At 39.6% G+C, this 20,998-nt stretch overlaps 1 protein-coding gene across 1 annotated transcript in view; it reads right to left on the bottom strand.

Moving 5' to 3' along the window:
• TMEFF1 (transmembrane protein with EGF like and two follistatin like domains 1) overlaps positions 1–20,998 on the bottom strand; it is a 122,620-nt gene that overhangs the window by 44,090 nt on the left and 57,532 nt on the right. The window contains exons 2-3 of the mRNA XM_082754437.1: positions 9,885–9,994; positions 5,394–5,523 (exon numbers count right to left, since the gene is read on the bottom strand). Of these exons, the coding sequence (XP_082610563.1) occupies positions 5,394–5,523; positions 9,885–9,994 (240 nt within the window). The remainder of the gene's footprint in view (positions 1–5,393; positions 5,524–9,884; positions 9,995–20,998) is intronic.

The following is a 20,998-nucleotide window of genomic DNA, read 5'->3' as shown; positions in this document are numbered from 1 at the left end:
TTAGGTGGGTGTTTTGTCTGTTTTTCCCTTCATTTTTCTTTTTAGCACAAAGAGAGTACACACCACTCCCTTCTGCACTAAGCAGAAATTGCTCTTTCCACACCAGCATTCTCAAAGCTTCATTGCTCGAGTCCTGGATAACGATGACTGTTTTATTCGATCACAGTCAATTAGTCATCATATTAAATTGAACTGGAAGAGAGAAAGGGCAACTGCTCTCTCCAGTCCCAGCCCTCTGTTAGCTGATGGCATTCAGCCTTGCTTTCCAGGCTGATATAGACCCGATGGGCAGCACTCTCCCTGGAGGGACAAGGCAAGCTTTCTGCAGTCTCTGGGACTCTGGGAACACAAGAGTGCCCTTGAGTGAAAAGTGCGTGAAATTATTAGGAACCTGTGATAAGAACACCCCCACCCACAAAGCCAAGAGGATGTCCCTGCAGCAGCACAGATTGCTGAAATCTCCAGGCAGCGGAGCAAGGCCAGCATCTCAGAAGACATCTGAAATGGCCACAGCCCGCTCCCAGCTGCCAGTCAGAGCAAAGCCCAAAGCAAAACAAGCTCCAGTTTCCCACTGCTTGTCAGGCTCACAGGGATGCTTGCTGAGGAGCCCACCAGCCCAGCCACCCCACACACCCAGCAGCTCAGTCCTGCTCCCACAGGCTTCCTGCCTCGAGGAAGATGACTGCTGCTCCCAATTACCCCTGGTTTTCATATGCCAGCAGGAGCTTTTGGGAGGAATGCTGACAAGCCTAATTGCCAGCAGCTGCAGGGCCCCTGGCTGTTGGAGATAGGGTTTTAACCTGTGCCTTGCCAGGCTGTGCATAGTCAATGATCATTTGTCTTGACATTTTCAGGGCAAAAGTGTTTGCCACCACTTAATCCTGGTAGCCATCTCCTGCTAAATTATGCAACACAACAAAAGCTCAGGATATTAAATTCTGGCATTCATTGATTCAGTATGTTTGTGTAAGCTTTGTTCTTTGCTCCCAAAACATTTCCTTCCTAACAACAGACGGGTGATGCTGTGCTGTCACTGATCCTCCTTGTGGGCTGGACAGGAAAGCTCCTGTTCTGCCCTGAATCTAGGACTACGTGTCTTGGTCAGCTGGCAAAACACATGTATGTTTTTATAGCAGGTTTTCAGGTTTGTTATGGCTTTCTTGTGGGAGCATAAAGAGTTATTTTCACACTTTCTTAATCTAGAGGTGAATTGCCTTGAATCTCTCCTGCAACTCCCTCAAAAGGATTAAATTGAGCTTATTATATTTCTTTTCAGGAGGACGTGTACATGTAATTATGCTTCTTTGTAATCCTTCTACAAAAAAAAAAAAAAAAGTTAAAGCCACTCCTAAGAGAATCATGCCTTATACCTAGCAGAACTGTAATATTTGCTTCTGGTTTTGTAAATTGCTTTTTTTTTTTTTTTTTTTTTTTACCTTTAGAAATCCCAACAGAAAAAGCAATGGACTGTGCCTTCCAAATACATACAGAACTGAGAATCTGTAAGTGCAATATGTAGAGTACTACATCATTGTGTGGTTTCAAGTACTATATCATAGTGTGGTTTCATTTTCATGTGCAAATAATGTAAATCTGGCAGCAGTCAAAATGCTGGCTTTGTGTGAGAGCTAACAGGAACATGCATTCTTAGAAATGAATCATGCAGGTCTATTTCATATTCACTAAATTAATTTATTTTAAACCAAGAAAAAGCAATAAATTCTCCAGCAGAAGGAGGCAGAAGAAATTAAGGGACTAGGTGAGGCTCCTTCTCAGTGCTGTGAGCACCCTGACTGCCTCTCTCTTGGGTTTCTTACTCTGTTTTAGCAAGCCATTTCAGGATAACCTCTAGAAGAGGATTCTCAGGTGTATAATATGAATGAATTTTAGTGTAATATCATCCTTTATGAACTGATGAAGGCTTCAGGTCAGCAACTAGGTGGCTGGTGCTATAAGCATGGCAGGAATCCTGGAGAAGGCATTGCCACCTCCCCATGCCCAGCTGTGTGTTAGGAACATGTTAAAAGCATCCATGCATGTGTTTGTGAGCTGAACTGCAAATGAAAAGGGTGAGAAATAAATAAATTACATTTAAAAAAAAAAAAAGCTGAACTAGTTCTCTGATCTAGTTCAGAACATAACTGTGATGGAGAGCGACTTTTTACTTCGGCAGATAATGATAAGACAAGGGGTAATGGCTTTAAACAAAAAGAGGGGAGATTTAGATTAGATATTAGGAATGAATTCTTCACTGTGAAGATGGTAAGGCACAGGTTACCCAGAGAAGCTGTAGATGGAGGTGCTCTCTGGAGGTGCTCAAGGCCAGGCTGGATGGGGCTTTGGGCAACCTGGTCTGGTGGGAGGTGTCCCTGCCCATGGCAGGGGGTTGAAACTGGATGGTCTTTAAGATCCCTTCCAACTCAAGCCATTCTGTGATTCTGTGATTGTATGATAATCCCATGGTCACCTGTCCAGCCCCAGCTGGGGGAAGGCCCACAGAGAGGGAGGAAAAGTGACTGAAGATGGGAAATGCTACCAGGGAATATCTTGGACAAGGACTTTGCTTCTCAGCTCTGCTTGGCTCCACCCAATCATGGACGGGATGATGCCAGCGATTTTTGCTTTGTGAATGCAAGTTAGTTAGTTTTAGTTTGTTTGTTTGTTTTTACTATTTATTTATTTTATTATTTTTATTTAGCCTGATTTGATTGATGGCTTCTTTAAGGTATATTGAAGTATTAGGCAAAGAGAGCAGTAAAGGTGCATTTCACTCATTTTCCTAGTATCTCTGTATTCTGCTATGCGAGACTTCATGTGTTGACTGAAACCCACAGGCCTTCACCATCCACAGCTTCTGCCAGGGATGGTTAGGCATATAAGCACCTTTGTAAACCCAGTTATTTGGAAAAAAAAAAAAAGTCCCTTTGTAGAAAAATGGGCCTTGAAAATGTTGAGATCTCTATACACAATTCCCAAAGCTTCAGTCATACATTCTCCTACATTTCTCTAAAACATAATTTTTAATTTCAAAACTCGTATTTTGTTCATTCCTAAAGCACCTATGATTTACTCTGTTGTGTTTTTTTGTTTTTGTTTTTAATGTTGCTTATTTTAGGATCTTGCAACTCTGACAGCACTAGGACAAAGGAAGTAAATATATAATATGCTGTTAAATCACCCATGACTGTAAAAAAATTAAACACAGTGTTACCTGTCAAGAAATACATCTGACTAAATCATCCAGTGTATTCTGTTGCAGTGCTACAGCTTCGGGAGGTAGCAATCCTTAGCAAGCGGGAAGTATTTCATTCGTGTATGAGGTTCAGAGTTCTCACACACTTAAAAATTAAGTAGTCCTTACATTGTCCCTGGGAGAATTCCTTCATATTGTCTGGTGTGCATCCCTCCACAGCAAAGCAGACCTTTGCTTTGAAAAAACTGAGGCTGTGATAGAAAACCAGTGAACCTATACTGGGCTCCCAAAGACATCCTCAAACAAAAGGATTTTCACAGCAAATTCCAAGGCACTAGGTGAAAATTAATGTGACCCTATAAATGATTTTTTTTTTAATTTAGGCATTAGATTGTGTGTGCGTGTGTGCTACAGATGAAGAATACAAATATATTGACTCCAGAATAACCTATTATCATCAGTAGGGAATGGGCTGGTTCCAGAGGATGGCTTTTATGATCCCATATTCCCAGATCAATCAGAGTGTGCCAGACACTCCGGGAGCATCCAGTACCCTTCTGCTGGAGCTCCACTGACTGGGCCAGTATAAACACAGTACAAAGCCTGAATGGCATCCTCAGTTTCAGAAATATTGTCAGTATTTTCCGGTCAATTGTGTCTCAGCACATCTTGAATTATTACACTAAATGCTAAAAATTGTGCTGCATTTCTTGGGTTTGATGTGGGATGTTAGGAAAAGGAGAGGAAGGTTAAAAAAAAAATCTCATACTAGCTGAGTAATGTTGTAATTAGCTGCCAGCAACCTGAGGCTAGGAAGAATCAATTTTTCATTTCCAAATGTCATTCATAGTTAGGTAGTATGCATAGAAAAATAACAACTTTTTTTTTTTTTTTTTTTGTTCTTTCCACAAACATTCTTCTAGTATTTTTTGTCAGTGAGAGACAGAAACTTTAATGTTTTGGGTCTGTATCTTAAAATAATTTGGGCATGAAATAAAAAATAAAAGTTACACTGTTCAGCCTCAGTTCAAACCTACATACTTCTTGGATGTTTTTATTGGAATACATGAGTGTTCCAAAATGATAATGGATTTATTTTTTTTCCTATTTCCCTGTCTCAAGGAGATAATTTACAGGTGGGAGATTGAGAAAGACGTTAAAATTCAGTCATCTGCCTGCAGTCTGCTGGAATTACATGGCTCAGCTGAGCATAAAATGCAGGTTTTGTTTAGTTATAGGACCAAAGCTATAGATTGTTTTGAACCTTAGCAAACAAAACCACATTTCGGTATAGGGCTATGCTGTAGTCAAAGGCATTAGAGCAGCTCGTGTAAACACAGCTATGCTGCATTTAAACAAGCTAGTTCTTAAATTTGCACCTGATCTGTAGTCACACCTTTCTGCAGCCATGTAAATGTAACCTAGTAACTGCTGCATACCAAAAGGTGAGGGATGCCCCACAAGTTTTTTGTTTGTTTGTTTTCTGTATTATTTATGCAGCAAAGAATGCAGCTGTTGATGCTGCTGAGTCATTTAATTTAATTCTAGACAGCCAGCCATCTGTTTGCACTCACCAGCTTTGAAAACTGTCCAGACATTTGGAAGACCTCTGGTACCTAAGGTTTCTGTGTCCAAGAGAACCAGTAAAAACCTGTCCCATGTATTTTAAGTGTGTGGAAAGACTGAAAAGGCCAGTCCAATAGGAATGTGAGGTACAATGATTTTCAAAGAGCTATGCATATCTTCAATGTAATAATCAATGTGAAATTAGTAAAGATGATGGCGTGGATAAAGGTGCCGTGGCAGTCAGGATGATCAGAATCACTTGCTGGGTGTCACACTAATTTTGTACATCTTAAAAATGAGTTCTGAAGACACGACTAATGTTGAATATGCTCAGCTTTGTTGTAAACCTTTTGAATGAATATCAACTCTACTATCTGTACATCAGAATAGTACATACTATTTTCTCAGATAAATTACTTCTACTTCTTACATTTATCTGTCAACCTGTTAGCATATCAGAAGGTATATCAGCTTTCTTCTCTATAACTAAATTTTATTGTTAAAGTGGACTTGTGGTTCCCACACTTCACTCAGCAAAAAGCATGAAAATAAAAATCTCTAGAATTATGGGAGACCTAACTAAAGGGGTGACCATACACCATCATTCGTTAGGGACACAGAATGCCTTACATACCAGAATAACAAGGTCCTCTTGATACCACTGTTATCTCTTTCTGATGCTTGCAAGCAGCTCTCCTGAGGAAGCATTCGTTTTGGTAAGTGTCTCCATTTGATCCACAAACAGGAATATAGTTTGTGTGACACTGTAAGATAAATTACACAGTAACTCAGTCATTCAAAACTATGCGAGTAATCTCAGTTGCATGTTAATATAGTAAGATAATTGTGTAAAGATAAAGTTGTTAGCAATAAATTATAATTCTGCTCACTAAAGGAAGATTACATCACTGTATACATTTCTTTCCAGTAGCTGAAATAAAAGTTCCGCTCCATATGGGCCAAATATACAAATACAGTAGGAAAGATTAAAGTAACTAAATAACCACAGTGGGTCTCAGTAATGGTTAGAGGGAATATGATAAGCATCTAGAAACATTTGAAAGAGAAAGACACTGAGGAAGGAGAAAACTTCTCTAATACAGCACAAGAATCTGTGACTAGGTACAGGGGGATGAAACTGGAAAAAGAGATATTCAAAGTGAACAGAGCTTATGGGGAACTTTTCTGGTCTTTATGGGCTCAGAACAATCCTTCAAGGGAGATGGAAAACAATCACTATTAAATTCATAAATATTAAGAGTCTGTTATACATGGTCAATAACTATAATAATTTTTGTATTGCTGTACTGCAAAATTTTGAGCTCAAACCCAGTAGCATCAGTAAAATTTATAAAAAGAGGAAGAAAAAAAATTGTCATTTGGAATGGCTTTGGCAGGAGTAGCCTGTATTTTCCTGTTTTCTTTCATACTAAAAAAAATGGATTGTATATTTCTTGTATGTACATGTATAACATGTATAGAAATGCCAGGAAACATACTGAAACAGCTCACCTGCCAATGCCTGAAAGCACTACATCGCTCCCTACTGAACTGGGCATCCAAACCCCACTGTGTGGATATTACCCTGTTTGGGGCTTCAGTGGTAACTCTAATTCTAGACACCTTTTGAATCTTTAAAACTCCAAGACAAAAACAAACAAACAAACAAGAAACAATGAACAAACATACAGTCTGGTCACCGAATTTCTTAAATGTATGAAGTGCATGATTAAACTGATGTGGTTCAAGCAGTGGCAGACAGTTCAAACAGAAATAACAGTGATAGTTAAGCTAAACTGCTCCAGAAGGACAACAGCTTAAAGATGCTATTCAATCTTAACATCAGTGCATTATATTTTAACATTGCAGGTTTCTATCCTGCAGATAGAAAATGAGAGGCGAAGTGATTCCTTTTTTTTCACAGGCTGTTAACTCCTTAAGGATTTTTAAGATGCTAAGATGTAAGATTTACTTGCTGTCCATATTCTTTTACTTATTCTGTCTTATTAAAATAGTTATTAAACTATTTGTTGTTGAGCTGTTCTTATTGAGATCCAAAAATGGCCCTGCACCATCTTTGGTGCAGAACAGGCTTGATAAGCATTGATCTTTTTTTTTTTTTTTTTTTAAATATTTATTTATTTTTTCTTAATTTGAGCTTGTAAACTGTCATACAAATTGCAGCAATAGACTGTTTCAAAAGTTTGGTGAACATGTGCTGTTTCCCACCACAATTAAAATAAAAAGGGAGTTATCCTTTTTCCTGACTAGGTCTGCTGAAAGTCGGGATATCATAAAGGCAACTGCAAGTAGAGCAAAAGTGAATCTTTCAGCACCTCTCCTGCACTCTCATCTGTGCATTTGTTGCTGGGAATTCAAACTTCAGTATCTCACTTTAGGTTAGAAGACTTGGCAGGACAGAGAAAGCCCACAAGGTGTTCAGAGAGGTCATGGCCTGCAGAGCTCTTGCTGCCATGCCACGCCATGTGTTTCGATGACAATGCTGAAAATTGGCAGCTCGTTGTTTCTAAAGGGGATTCTAGGAGGAAAAACTATGACTCATTAATATTTAAGGTTTTGGAAGACCAAACAGTTAAGAAATGCTGCCAAGCCAGGAATGGCAATATGTAAATAGGAAGAAGGAGTGGGGAAGCTGGAAAGGAACTGAAGGCTCTGTGCCTTTTCTTGAATCTGAGGGATAGTCTGTGCCAGCATTTGCCTTAGGTTAAGACAGCATAAGTCTAATAGTCTAAAAGTCTAATTCCTGCTGTGGGACAGCCAGGGGAGCCAAAGCATGTAGTCTCACAGCCAGCGGCAGTCCTCCTCCAACAGGAGAAGCCTGGCCTGACCAACATTGGACCCGAGACCATTTTAATTAGGCAACTCTCTTGCTAAAGTCAGTTTTTCTAAAAACTGCAATTTTAAAAATATAAGAATGCCTCACTGAACCAGGCCTGTGGACCATTTAGCCAAATGCTCTCTCTCCAATTGTGGGTAATAGAAAATGCTGCTTAGGGAGAACAGGATTAGATCCCCACTTCTTCCCTTTAGCTCGAGTTTGCTTGAACCATTGTATACAAATTTGTTTCATTCCTTTTTAAAGCCTTGCAACGTTAGCAAACATGAATAAATAAATAAATAAATTAGCTGGCTCTCAAATAGCTTTGAAGAACCTAAAAGTTTGGGCTGGCTATTTGTTACCTGGGATGTTTTGGTGGAGCTAAGTTGTGCTGAACAACCAGGGTTGAATGTTACAGGAAGAATTCAACCTGCTGTGCCTGAAAAATACTACACCTTCTCCTCTTGGATAGACTTAAGCACTTTTCTTAAAGTATTGGATAAATTTTCCAAGAAGTACAAGTAAACTTATAATTAGCTTAAAAATAACATTGGTTTCAAAAATAGGCTCCTCAAAAACAAATCAGCTTATCACACGAACCAGTTCCTTTTTTTTGTCCTTGTGACCTAGATATTAGGAAGTCATAAAATTTACAGAAATTTACCAACAGAAAGTAAATGAAGCCTTTGCTTAGCTTGGGGCTGAGTTTTCCCCCCCTGCTCTCCCCACCTTTTTTTAAATCATTACTAGGCTTTGATTTTATTGTTTATCATAAATAAAAGTTAAAGCTAGAGTGAAGGCTGATGAATAAAGCTCTTCCCCTATTTTTATTTTTATTCACTTAAAAGGCAATCAGATCTCATTATTCTTAGGGAGTGCAAGCTGCAGGATGCCCTCAGCATAGGTACCCACCTGAACGACACCACATCAAAAGCCAGCTGTGAAACACTAGAATCCAAAACCAGTGTAAGATCACATACACACTGCTTCTATTCTGGTTCCCCTTGATTTATTATTTATTGGAAACAGAACACAAAATTATTTTTAAAACACTGAAGGATAGCCCACTCCAGGGTTGGCTGATAACACTGCTAACTCTTGCAGTTTTACCAGAAGTCTCATAATATTTGATACTTTCATCCTGGATATAAATTATAAAGTCAAAGTATTTCCTTACTCTCTTTTCTCTAAAAATGTGGAGGCTGGGGGAGGGAGATTACCATTATTGCTACAAAAACTGTAAACTAAAGGCTCAAAAATCAATAAAGCTAATTGAACTTGTTATTTACTAGTTTTTAAAAGTTCTTATGATTTTTTTTAATCAAATTTCACTATTTTGTTTGTTTGTTCGTTTTCCTGAGTGGGACTAATTCACTCAATAAACTCATTTTCATTCAATAAGCTTTATGATCACTGGTGATCTTGTTATTATCTGATTTTCACTGCCCACTCAGTGCCAGAGTACATTTTTATACTTTTGTAGTTTTTTCCTGTTTAGGTACAATTTAATTTTATTCTTATTGTCATTGTTGCTGATGTTATTTTCAGCACAGAGGTATTAAAAGTACTGCAGACTGTGACTACTGAAAGAAGGAAATGGAATTTGAGCGTGACAGGAGGCATCCCCTACCTATAATCCAGCTCTGATTTGACTAACAGACTGAGCTACAGAGAGCCATGAAAGCTCACCATCTCTCCAGGAAAGAAGTATGGGAAGAAAAATAATCAAGTTACTTTTGGATCTTCCAGGGTCTAATGCAGCATGTTCAGCCACCAGCACAGTGGGGAAGACTTTTCCAAATACTGATATTAGAGTAAGTACTCTGTAATATGTTACGTTTAAACTGCAAAATATCACCTAGTGTGTCTGACAGTGCCTGAATGCTCTGCTCTAATCACCTCCCTTCTCATCTTGGGTCTAGGGCAGGACAGAGCGAGGTGGGAAGGCAGAGGTCACCCATCTCCCCTTGTGCGGATGGCAAGGACTGTGGGCACCAGGCACCTGGTGGCTTTCCTTTCTTCAGGACTGCAGACTGGCTCAACAGAGCTGCATGGGGAGCTAACGTGAAGCCATGCTCACTATCTACTCCCTGAGTGTGGCCCTGTCCAGTTCAGTCCCATGCTCTCTCAATAGGTGTAATTACATAATTAAAAGCTAGAAGAAGAAGCATCTGTCTAGATTATACGTGCCTTTTGATGAGTGAATTTTTTAAAGCAGTGACTGTGTAAATACTTCAATATGCCTGGAAAAGCAGAAAGACAAACGGCAAAGTGAGCAGTCCTTACCTGGAACTGACAGGCACATTTCAGGCCATCGCCCTCTTCCTTACACACTCCCCCGTATTTACATGACGATTCATCACACACTCTTACATCAGATTCTCTTACATTTAACTCTGCAAAAAAATAGAGAAAGGAGACAGAAATTGAAATGTGAGTAATCTTGGGGACAACATCCTGCTCCCCAGAGGCAGCTTCCCCTCATCGAACAGCAGCTTCAGCTACACTGCTTCACCACACAAGGAGGTGCATGTTTACACTGCCAAAATCACGTCACATGTCCTCCCTGCCAGGATTGCCCCCAGTACAAACCCTTTCTCCAGAGAAGTGAGGTCTAGTTGAAGCCGGGACCCTAACATGAGTGTTAGCCTGTGCTTCTCACCAGCTACAGCTTTTTGCCTGGTTTGCCCTGAAAGGCTTGAGAAAGAACAAAAGATACAACTACAGGGTGTCTCCGCCCTGTTCTCCAGTCTCCAGCTCACCCAGACCATTATCCTCCAGCCTAAAAATAAACTGAAGTGTGTTTAAACTATTATAATTTGTTCGCACTGTAGGAGCCAGAGTAATGAACCAGAGCCCTTCTGTCTCAGCTGCTGCATAAAAATATGGAACAAAAATACAGTTCCTGCCCCACTGAGCTTGCAGCAGAGGTACAACCAGCAAACTGTCTTGAGGAGCACAGTGAAAGCAAGAGGTTGATACATCCACTGGACAAGTAGAAGTGTTAACACAATGGCTGCTTATATGGTGTCAAGATTTTGGGGCATATATTCTTCTGAAATTTATATTTTCTTTTGAAATATACATTTAATTTGAGATATATATAGAAAAAAAAGAAGAGTAGAAGGTACTGGGGAGATAATGGAAGCAGTGTTAGCCAAATGCGTCCTCACAGGTTCAGTGGAACAGTGCTGTTGCTATTGATTGCAATGAAAAGGTGAAAATAACACCATGGGTGCCAGAAAAATCCACTACCTGTGTTTAAGAGTGCAATGAATGATAGTCCTCAAAAGGTCCTCGTGTGCTTGGGCTCGAGTTAGAAACCTGCAGGACTCTACATTAACACTACCCACTAAGAGATTCATTGACAGCATTATTTTTTGAAAATAAAGTCTGTGACTTTTAATAAGCAAGCTCTATCCCAACAGCTAGCTTAAACAAAACACTGAATACCAGCAATTCAGAAATGGGGAAAGGTAGGACAAAACTAGAAGACAATAATTCTCACTGCCACTTGCAGTCTGAAATAGGAAGTTGCCCTCCTGCTCACAGTAGTGTTCACACTTTTGTATAGCAGTGACAGACACCCCCTAAAAATACTCCTCGGGGAATATATAGTGTTATACACTGCCCACATAATTTATATAAATAAATATGTAATATATAATAATTTACCTTTTAAATTATGCTACAATGTGTTATATACTTCCATATTTAACATAGCGTAAAACGTATTTTTTCATAGCACTAAAGGTACAGGAGTATAGCTCAACAGAAGGCCCAGTTGTAATCCCCATGTTTTGTTAACTGTGACAAAAAAAAATTGAAAAAATATTGATTTTTTTTTTTTTTTCTATATGTCCATCATTCACAAAGACATAAATGAAGAGGGCAATGCATGTAACATGGGGTGGTTAGATATCCTGGTTGCCATCACAACCCCGTGCACGTGTTCTCTAATGTTATTCTTAATGTCACCATTTATCAAGTGTGATTGCTGCGTTGTAGGACCCGAGTTAATGTGACAGAACATTGCAGCTTTTCAATTTGGTGTGTTCATAATTTGCTCCTGAAGGAAATGTGCATTTCTTTCTCCTCGTGAAGATCTGCTCTGGGAAGATGAACAAACTATCAAGATTAATTAAGAGGAAATGATTGTCATATCTGAAAGAAGAATCCACGTTTTGGTGAAACTGCATTTCAGAGAATGTAATTTATAGAAGTGAGTAACCAGACCAACAAATTACAGTGCTAACAGCTTTCAAAATCCTCTTCTCCAGATCTCAGTACAGTAAAGAGATGGGGGGCCCCCATTCTCAGCTCCTTCCCTCTTTAACCAAGCTCACTCTACTTGGTGCTATGCACTCTCCAGCACCTCATATCACCTCTTGGCAGCTGCAACTCATGCTTGAAATCCTGAGGGTCTTTCCCCTCTGGCAATTTCCATCTGCTCAAGCAATTTACTGCAGACTTTCTGCAACCTCTCCCAGTGTAAATCACAGGATCACAGCACTGGTGAGGCTGGCAGGGCCCTCTGGAGGCCACCTGGTCCAACCCCTGCTCCAGCAGGGACACCCAGAGCAGGCCGCCCAGGGCAACGACTAGGTGGCTTTTGGAGATCTCCAAGGAGGAGACCCCACAGCCTCTCTGGGCAGCCTGTGCCAGTGCTGTCACCCACACAGCACAGAGGTGCTCCCTGGTGGTCATACAGAACTTCCCGTGTCCCAGTCTGTGCCCACTGCCTCTGCTCCTGGCACTGGGCACTAGTGAAAAGAGCCTGGCTCCATCCCCTTTCAACCCTCCCTTCAGGTATTTACACACATCAATGAGATCCCCTCCAAGCCTTCTCTCTAGGCTGAATGCTCCCAGCTCTCAGCCTCTCCTCATAAGAGGGGTGCTCCAGTCCCTCCATCATTTTTGTTGCCCTTTGTTGGACAGAAGATCAAATGTACACCTCTCACCCAGTGCTGAACCCCTGGCTGCAGAAAAGAGCCTATTCTCCATTGGCAAGGGACCTCACTTTTGGGGAGGGATGGAGGGTGAGTCAGACAGTCCCCAGCTGGCAGTTCAGCATCAAGGCTGAACCAGAGATGCACTTGTTCCCAACTCAGCTATTTCTCGAACTGCAAAAGCCAGCGAGAAAGATTTCAGGACAAAACTAGAACAGGAGATGGGAAGATGAGGGTGAGGAATCAGCCCTTGTGAGTCCCCCTCCCCACTAGAAACTCAGACTTAATTAAAAAAAATCCTCAAGAGGAATTAAGATGACAGAAAAAATACAGCTATTACTCTGCTGCTTAATTTTCAGAGTGGACTGTCTTTCTTTCCATATAAATCATAAATACTGATTACAAGCTTTTTTTCATAACCCTGACAGGGAAGGTTACTCAGAGACTTGGAGCCAAAGTGGTTTTCCGAAACCATATGAAAGACAAGATAGCCTGGTGGCTGGCAGTTGAATCTGACAAATGAACTTTATTCTACTTTAGGATGTCATCTAATCCCTGCTTCCATTCAGTAGCAAACTCAAGTAGCAGTAAAATCAAAGCTCTGACATATGTATGATTACATTCGATGAAATCACTAGTACTGAGAAGTGTGGTGGCCGTAATGAATTCCACATCTATAGAGTTTTGTTCACAAATGAATAAATGAGAATGGATGTTAATAGAGCGGTGTGAAGAGGAGCAGGAGATGTCTTGCATGTCTGAAATATGCTCTCTCTTGAATGGAATCCCCATAGAGAAAGAATTAAAATGGAGTTTCTGCGATTATTTCCAGAAGAATGGCATCATTATCATCATATGTGAGAACAGACCTATAAATAGAGGAAGGACATGCAGCAAATGGTTTAGCATAATTTCTTATATGTTTCCTCAATGCCTATCACAATTCATTTCCTAGACTTTTAGCAGGTATAAATAAGAGAAAGCCTCGGTATAATTCATTACATACAGGGGGAAGATTTTAAGTAGTAATCCATCAGCTCCCAGGGGAAAATATAATTAGCGCAATTAAGCCAAACTTCCAAATTTAAGATAAAAGTAATTTCCAAAGACCTGAACTGCAGTATTTCACGTGACTTGCTGGTATCTGTTCAACCAGTATGCTTCCTGGTGGGGTGAGGAGTGACCTGCACAGAGCAGCTTGCAGGAATTTGTCTGCACATCCTCAAGGTCATTTTGCTTTTTTTTTTTTTATGCTCTTTTTGAGAGAAATTCACCTTGTGATAATCTGACACATTAATAAAAATAAGTGAAGCCTTCTCCATTTTGACTCCTTTCAGAGAGTTCAAAATACAGCACAATACAAGTAGCTGGAGATTGCCTTTTTGTCTGTGACCTCAAAATGCACTGCTCTGAGGCATGAACCTCTAGTACCAAGCTAAATTACACATGTTGAAATTCTGAACCCAAAGATGAAATCCAATTTGTAGTTTAAGTACGCCACACATGTTGCTTCCATCTGGATACCTAGAGAATAAAATAATATAAAATCTAGCATGGGCAAATCCAGTAATTTCATAAGCAATTTGTTTTTTCAAAACTCATGGGTCTCCCGATGTTGGCAGTTGTACATAATAATGGTGGAGGGATATAAGGAAACAAAAAGCACCTTTCCCACAAGCAGTTGAGTGGGTGGGTTCACTGGCAGTGTCACCAGCTACAGCCCTCCTGAATATTTCAGCTGTGCCAGGGAAATCCTCTCTCTGCCCATCTGCCTTTGCCTTCTGTTCCCTATGGATAAGAGCCTGATCAGGTGAGGTGCTGGGACCCTCTGCCTTTTCCTCTGGACCTATGGGTTTGGTACAAGAAGGGAGCAACTTGCTCTGTTCTTACCAGAGGGGAAGGGCAGGATAGTGTGGGATGGCAGCACACTGCTATTTTTTTGAAAGTTTGTTCTTAGTGAAACCAAGCTTTAAATTAGGGCACACAACCTCTTGTGGAAGTCATATACAGACACACATAGACACAGCTGGGAAATCTCAGAAAGGGGCTGTTCCTCTACAGTTTACAAGACCCCTCCATCCTCCAAACAAACACATACACCTACAGATTGTAAGATTGTAAGAACAGCTGGAGTGGGTCAGCATTTGTGTAGGAAGAAGTGGTCTGAGGAGAAAATATATTGTGTAAGGGTATGCTCAAGTCTGCAAAGTATACTAAAGATAGTGGCATTATGACTGGATGAGCCCTCAGCACCATGGAAGAGAGTCAAAATCTGAAGAGCAGAAAACCTATTTGATTTTAGGAGTCAACCTTAAGACTCTGGTTTGGCTTCTCTGCCTGATGATGGTTCTGCTTTTGGCAAACTACTTAGGAATGACTAGAGAACTTAATGGGAAAATGAAACAGAACAGAACAAAACAACAACAACAACAAAACGCAAACAACAGAGAAACAAAAAATAAAATCATCCCCTTAAAGACTATGAAGTTGAGCTGTTCATTTGACAAGTGCAGTAATAACCTGGGTCTTAACTCTAACAAAGCTTCACTTGCCAGTCACACCTTTTGCTTCACACTATGGGTGACAGACCTGTGCCTCAGTTGCTGCCAAGCACAGCCTGTCCACTTAAACCACAAAGGTGGCTTTGAGGGACAAAACTGGTAAATAAAACTACTGAAAAATTAATGGGGAAAAAAAAAAAAAAGATTTTCCAGGAAATGTTTTGGATGCCCCAGGCATATCTCTGCTAGCCTCCAGCTTCCTGACATCATTTTCCTGACAATTCCCTGACATCACCTTCCACAACTCCTGTGCTCTCTTTCTGCGGCAAAAAGCAAAGCTAGGAGCCAAACCCACTGAACATAAGCCAAATGCTGAAGGTGATGTGTTGTTCCACCTCCTTCATGCCTTTGTGGCAAAGGTGGTTTATTTTAAAACAAGTCAGCACACACTGTGCAGACATGCACGTGTACACAAACAGGTCTGTGGAAAGGAAGCCCCCAGGCTTTGCATCAGTTTCTTTGACACCTGTCACTGATGCCATTTTAAGAAAACACCTAGTATTTACTCCCTTTTTTTCTTCATCTCATGTCCATAAAGTGCTTCTCTGAGACACAATTAATCCTAGAAGACAGTGAATGAGCAGCTACTGCTATGTCCCTTATTTAGTAATTGATGAGCAGTCTCTGCATTAGGTTATCCATATCATTACAGAACAGAACAGAACAGAACAGATCGATTGGAAGGTACCTACACATATCATTTAGTCCAATTGCCTGACTACTTCAGGGCTAACCAAAAGTTAAAGCATATTTTTGAGGGCATTATCCAAACATTTCTTGAACTCTGACAGGCATGGGGCACCAAGCTCCTCTCTAGAAGCCTGTTTATTTGCTGTCTCACGTCTGTTTCAGCAATTGTGGATTACAAAAATCATGACAATTTGCATGATAGAGTTTATAACTGTTGACTCTCTTCTCAGAAATGGTCTGAGGTTATTGGGAGCAGCCAAGGGGAGTAGTCAAGCCTTTCAGACTAACTTAGTAATTATTTGTCCAAATAAATACCACATGCTTGTGGCAGATAAGTCAAAGCAAGTCGCAGTGGACCATACTGTTTTGTTCATATGAAAACATATTTTTTTACAGAGGAAAAACACAACCAACCTACCAAACAAACAAATAAAATGGAAAATAAGATAAACTCTACTGGGAAATGATTCAAAGATAAGGAGGATACCATTCAGACATGGTACATCTACTTTGAAGATAACTGTTGTTGCTGATTTGAGGTGTCAAATTTAAGAAAGGAACAATTTAGAAGAAATTATGAAGGTGGAGAGTGTCATGAGTGGAAAGAAAAGAATGAGGGGAAGAGGTATTTAAAAAAATGCAGCCAGAAAGGAGATAGAAAAAAATGAAATATTTAACACTTGACAAATGCAACTGAAACCCTTAAAAACAAAGCAAACACAACTGAAACCCTTAAAAATCCTTTAAAATGCCTCTTCTGTGATACAGTAGCATTTCCTTTCACAGTTCCATTAGAAGAAAACAATTCATTGAAACAGACCAGGAGTTATGTGGAAAAAAATTGTTAAAATGAATTTCCCTTAAAAACACATACACACATACACACACACACGCACAAAATAAATAAATAAAAAAAAATCAACAACTGTAGTCTAATGGACTTAAGATGCTCCCAGACATTTCTTTAATTGGTCAACTAATGGATGCATTAAGTGGCTGATAGCAAATGTGCTGCTTTCAAAGAAACTTTAAGCAGTATTACAGGACTAGTAAAACCTGTTTTGTTGTGTCTTGATGCAATATTTAAGACTCAATTGTGCAGAAAAAAAAAAAAAGCAAAAAAAAAAAGCTATATTTTGGCTCTTGAGAATGCTAACTGAGTGAATAAAGCTTGAAATATTTCCCTAAAACTACTTTTACAAGACTGCATTACCATCTGATTGCTTAAGTGCCGTCCAATCTACCTAGGATGACTATACTTTCACATTTCTAGTCACGATAATCTCCTTTTAAAACAGAGAAAACAGAATGCATACGTGCTGCTAAAGTAATTAGTATTCTTGCACACAATAGGAAACCGGAGCAAATTTTAACAACTAGCACTCACACAGCAAGGTAACAAGATTGGCTTTGAACTTGAGAGTCTCCCACACTGCAATTATTCACATTACCACTATGCCTCAGAGTAACTCTATTCAGTGTGAAAAAAGTGAGGAAAGTGTCAGAGTGATGAGTGTTTGGATGACAGTTCTGTCAAAATATTGGATTCAGCCCATGGTGCATTTCTGTTTCCATCATACAAAGAAAAAAAAAGTATTTGTGGAGAAAGTTGAGGCACTTTTTTTGTTATATTAAAAGCTTTGACAATATTTCAGAAATTATGTATAATCTGTAGGTGAATATTTCAGCAAATCATACAAATTGACTAGCTGTGCAACTGCTTGGAGACAGCCAAAGATGCAGGGAGAGAACCTGAAATGTTTTTCTCTCTCAGAGACACTTATGCTGGTACAAGGGTTAGGTGGCACAGCCATGTGGCCATCAGGGCACAGATCTGGCACTTTTTTTCTGCTAGCAATCATCCAGGCATTGCCTTAAAAACTTGTCTGCAAAGCAGAATCTGTCTTACTACAAAAAAGTATTGAATGTCATTATACAAGGCTGTTACAAAGAAGTTAGCATGCTACTGCATATTTTTACATAGAATTAAAATATTAGGAAAACAACAACAACAACAACAAAATGTGCCTCTATAGCATATTTACAGCAAGTTTAGTTACAACATGTAGTATCAATCCTTAGGGTAGTTTCTAGGGAAATGAAGGCTGTGGAGTACAGTGACTCTCCAAAGGTGCCTCTGTTGGTTTCTTCCAGCAACTGTTGCACTCACTGGGCAGTTTTCCTCAAATCTGACAGTGGCAGAGGCATGACACAATGACCTTCCTATAGGTTTACGAAAAATCAGTGGCTGCTTGGAGAAGAGAGGTCCAAATTCATGCTAATTGGAGGAGCTGAGGGAATGTACACTGCGACAAGGCTTGCGTGATCAAACCGTAAACACATTCAAAATTAGCAGTTGCTAACTGTTTTCCAGTCATGGTGCTATTATGATCATTATATGTTGTGACTTGGAAATCGAAATTTGGATGATGTTAACACTTCCAAACACATGGGCTTTTTAGAGCTGCTCAGAGACATTACATAGCGCACAGGTGATGGTAAAATCAGGAATGCTTCAGCTGAAGGCAGCTGTAAAATTTATTTCCATGGGGCCTGAATGCCCATGATAGTACTACTTCTGTCTTTCTTTTACAAAATTGCAAGGTATACTGACAAAATATATCTTCCCAAATTTAGGAATGTGTCCAGTCTCTAGTGAAAGGAACCGCCACAGCTCTGTCCCATGTCAAACGCAACTTTTCAGCTTACTTTTAAGGTTTGAAAAGCAACATTCTGCAGCCAGCCAAAGGTACACTTGGATGACCAAGGAAATACGTGAGATAATTGATGTGCTGCTGAGTGCTACTGCCTGTACAAATGGATGCACTCTGGTGGGATAACTTAAAAAACAGTGCTTTTACACTTCACCAGCTCATTTCAACTAGTGGGACTCCTATGAAATTTTTCATTTGCATAAATTATACTGTTAATTCTTGACAGTTGTGCAGGATGTGCATGTACGGCCAGTGGGAAAATGTTATTTGTCCTTGTTCTCTTAATCACTACTTGCTCTTTGTCTCTCAGTCTTAGGAATAAATGGTCAAATACCTAAAACATTTTCAAGTTTCTTGCTAAGTGTATGAGGTATTTCTCCCCCAGCCTTCAGACTGGGGTTCCTCACTTGTTTCCTAGCACCATTCCCAGTGTAAGAACCAAGCAGGCAAGTATACTGCTCCTGAGGAATTTATAGCTTTGGCTACTCCATCTTCTTCCTGAAAAAATCTTTCTATGCCTAATTACAAATCAAGGTGAACATTTCAGTTGTGTTCCTTAAGGACAATTGTTTTCCTAAGCCTAGAGCCTAGCCTCCATTCCTAGAGCAATGACAGGCTATTCTAACACTCCCAAACAGAGCTCTCCTTTATACCTAGAGCAGTATCGCTCCTGAAAAACTTGAAGGCCTAAGCAAAGTAAAATGGTGTTAAAATCAATACCGAGGCACAAAATTAGTCGCCATAAGCATTACAGATAATTTCTTCTTTGATCTGTAGGTGATATACGTCACTCAAATTGATTCTGAATTGTGGTATAACATTGGTCAAATTCTAATCCCCTTTGTGCCACAAAACTTGCTTGTTAGTTTTTCTTTAGTCCAATTTGCCACATTAAGTTCTGGATTAGAGATGTCACATCTTGTCAAGCCTCCAGGATTGCTGGGTTTGTTTACAGGTAGGAAATGGATGGCTAATGGATCTACATAGTCACAGAGATAAAAGCCCAGCCCTTCTGTTGTTTGCTCCTCACTTCAATTTCTTCTGCAGCAAAAGAGAAACATGCCACAGTGTGAACAGCTGTGCAATGCAATGAGGACATAATCTTTCTATAAGGGTTTCAGTATTCCCTTCTCCCCAGTCACTGCTTGCAGAACTCTCTGCTGCTGTGCCAGAGAAAGCAACACTCACCTCTGTGAGCATGAGTGAGAGAAGCAGTAAAAGTGCCTGATCATGATTTGTTGTTGCAGAAATAAAAGCTGAAGTCAGTGGAAGCTTGAGCACAGCAGAATTGTGTCCGTTTACCACCAAGCCTGGACATTTTCTTTGCTCCCAAGGTCACATCAACACAGGCTTGACTTCAGTGTTCTGGAAGTCCCAGCATGAAACTGGACTGGTCTCCAACGCCCTCCCAGAGCACAAAACGATAGTAATTTTTTTCAGAAGCTGTAAAAACTCAGTAATGCCACCCCTGGGTTAGGATGTGTCCTCCAGCAGCCTCAGAAAAGGGTATCTATTGTTTCACCTCTGTGACATCTGGATAACAAATTACACAAAATGAAAGCATGAACCTTTTTGGCACAACAAAGGGTCCGTAGAAATTCAGGCTCTGCCCATGGATTTACAATTTCCTCTAATGAAAATTACAGAAGTTGCTTGGATCCTGTCTGTTTTACTATTTTAAAGATATCTGGGGGACTATGAAATCAAAACCTTTTTTTTTTTTTTTTTTTCTATATTCCTTTTTAAAATAAGTTATTTATAATCATTACTTATTAAATGTTATTACTTATTAAGTATTAAATAGTAAGGATAATGAAAAATGCTAAAGATAATGAAAAATGCTAGAGAAAACCAACACTTTTTCATGGTCCTTTGAAGATAAACCAATACACAGGATTGAGATAGGTTATACAGAATCGATCAGATTATTACATAGACAATGTATACTATGCAGATTATGAATGGCTCAAAAAATGGTATGTGTCATAGGGAAAAATATGAAAAAAAATGCAAAATAAATATATACATGTATTCCAAACCAAATCTTTTCCGTAATAATATTTTCAGGGTTCAGTATTGACTCCTATGTTACTCTCCTCCCCTTCCACTTTCCCATTATTCCAAATATTTTCCCTTTAGGCTTATAAAGACAGAAGAAATAAAAAACTATCTGGAATACTAAATCCTTTAGTTTCTCAGATATAAAAACAAGAAAGAAAGGGAGGCTTTTGGTCAATTTTCTAGAAAATAGTATTGTCTTCAAAGTCGTTTTGGATGAGGAATGACCCTATTTGAAATGAGATTTCACCACTTAACACACATAATCTGAGTCTCCAGTCCTATAAATGCCTGGACAGAGACTTAATCTTGAGCATATGTGTGATCTAAATAAAGCAAATGGAACTGATCATGTGTAAGATTAAGAATGCCTTTAAGTGCTTGTAGGATCAAGGACACAAGTGATTCTTTAAGGACCTAATTTTTAT

This window comes from Aythya marila, assembly GCF_965140915.1.
Source record: "Aythya marila genome assembly, chromosome: 2".
In the NCBI taxonomy this organism is placed as follows: Eukaryota; Metazoa; Chordata; class Aves; order Anseriformes; family Anatidae; genus Aythya; species Aythya marila.
This window is presented reverse-complemented; position numbering and strand designations above follow the sequence as displayed.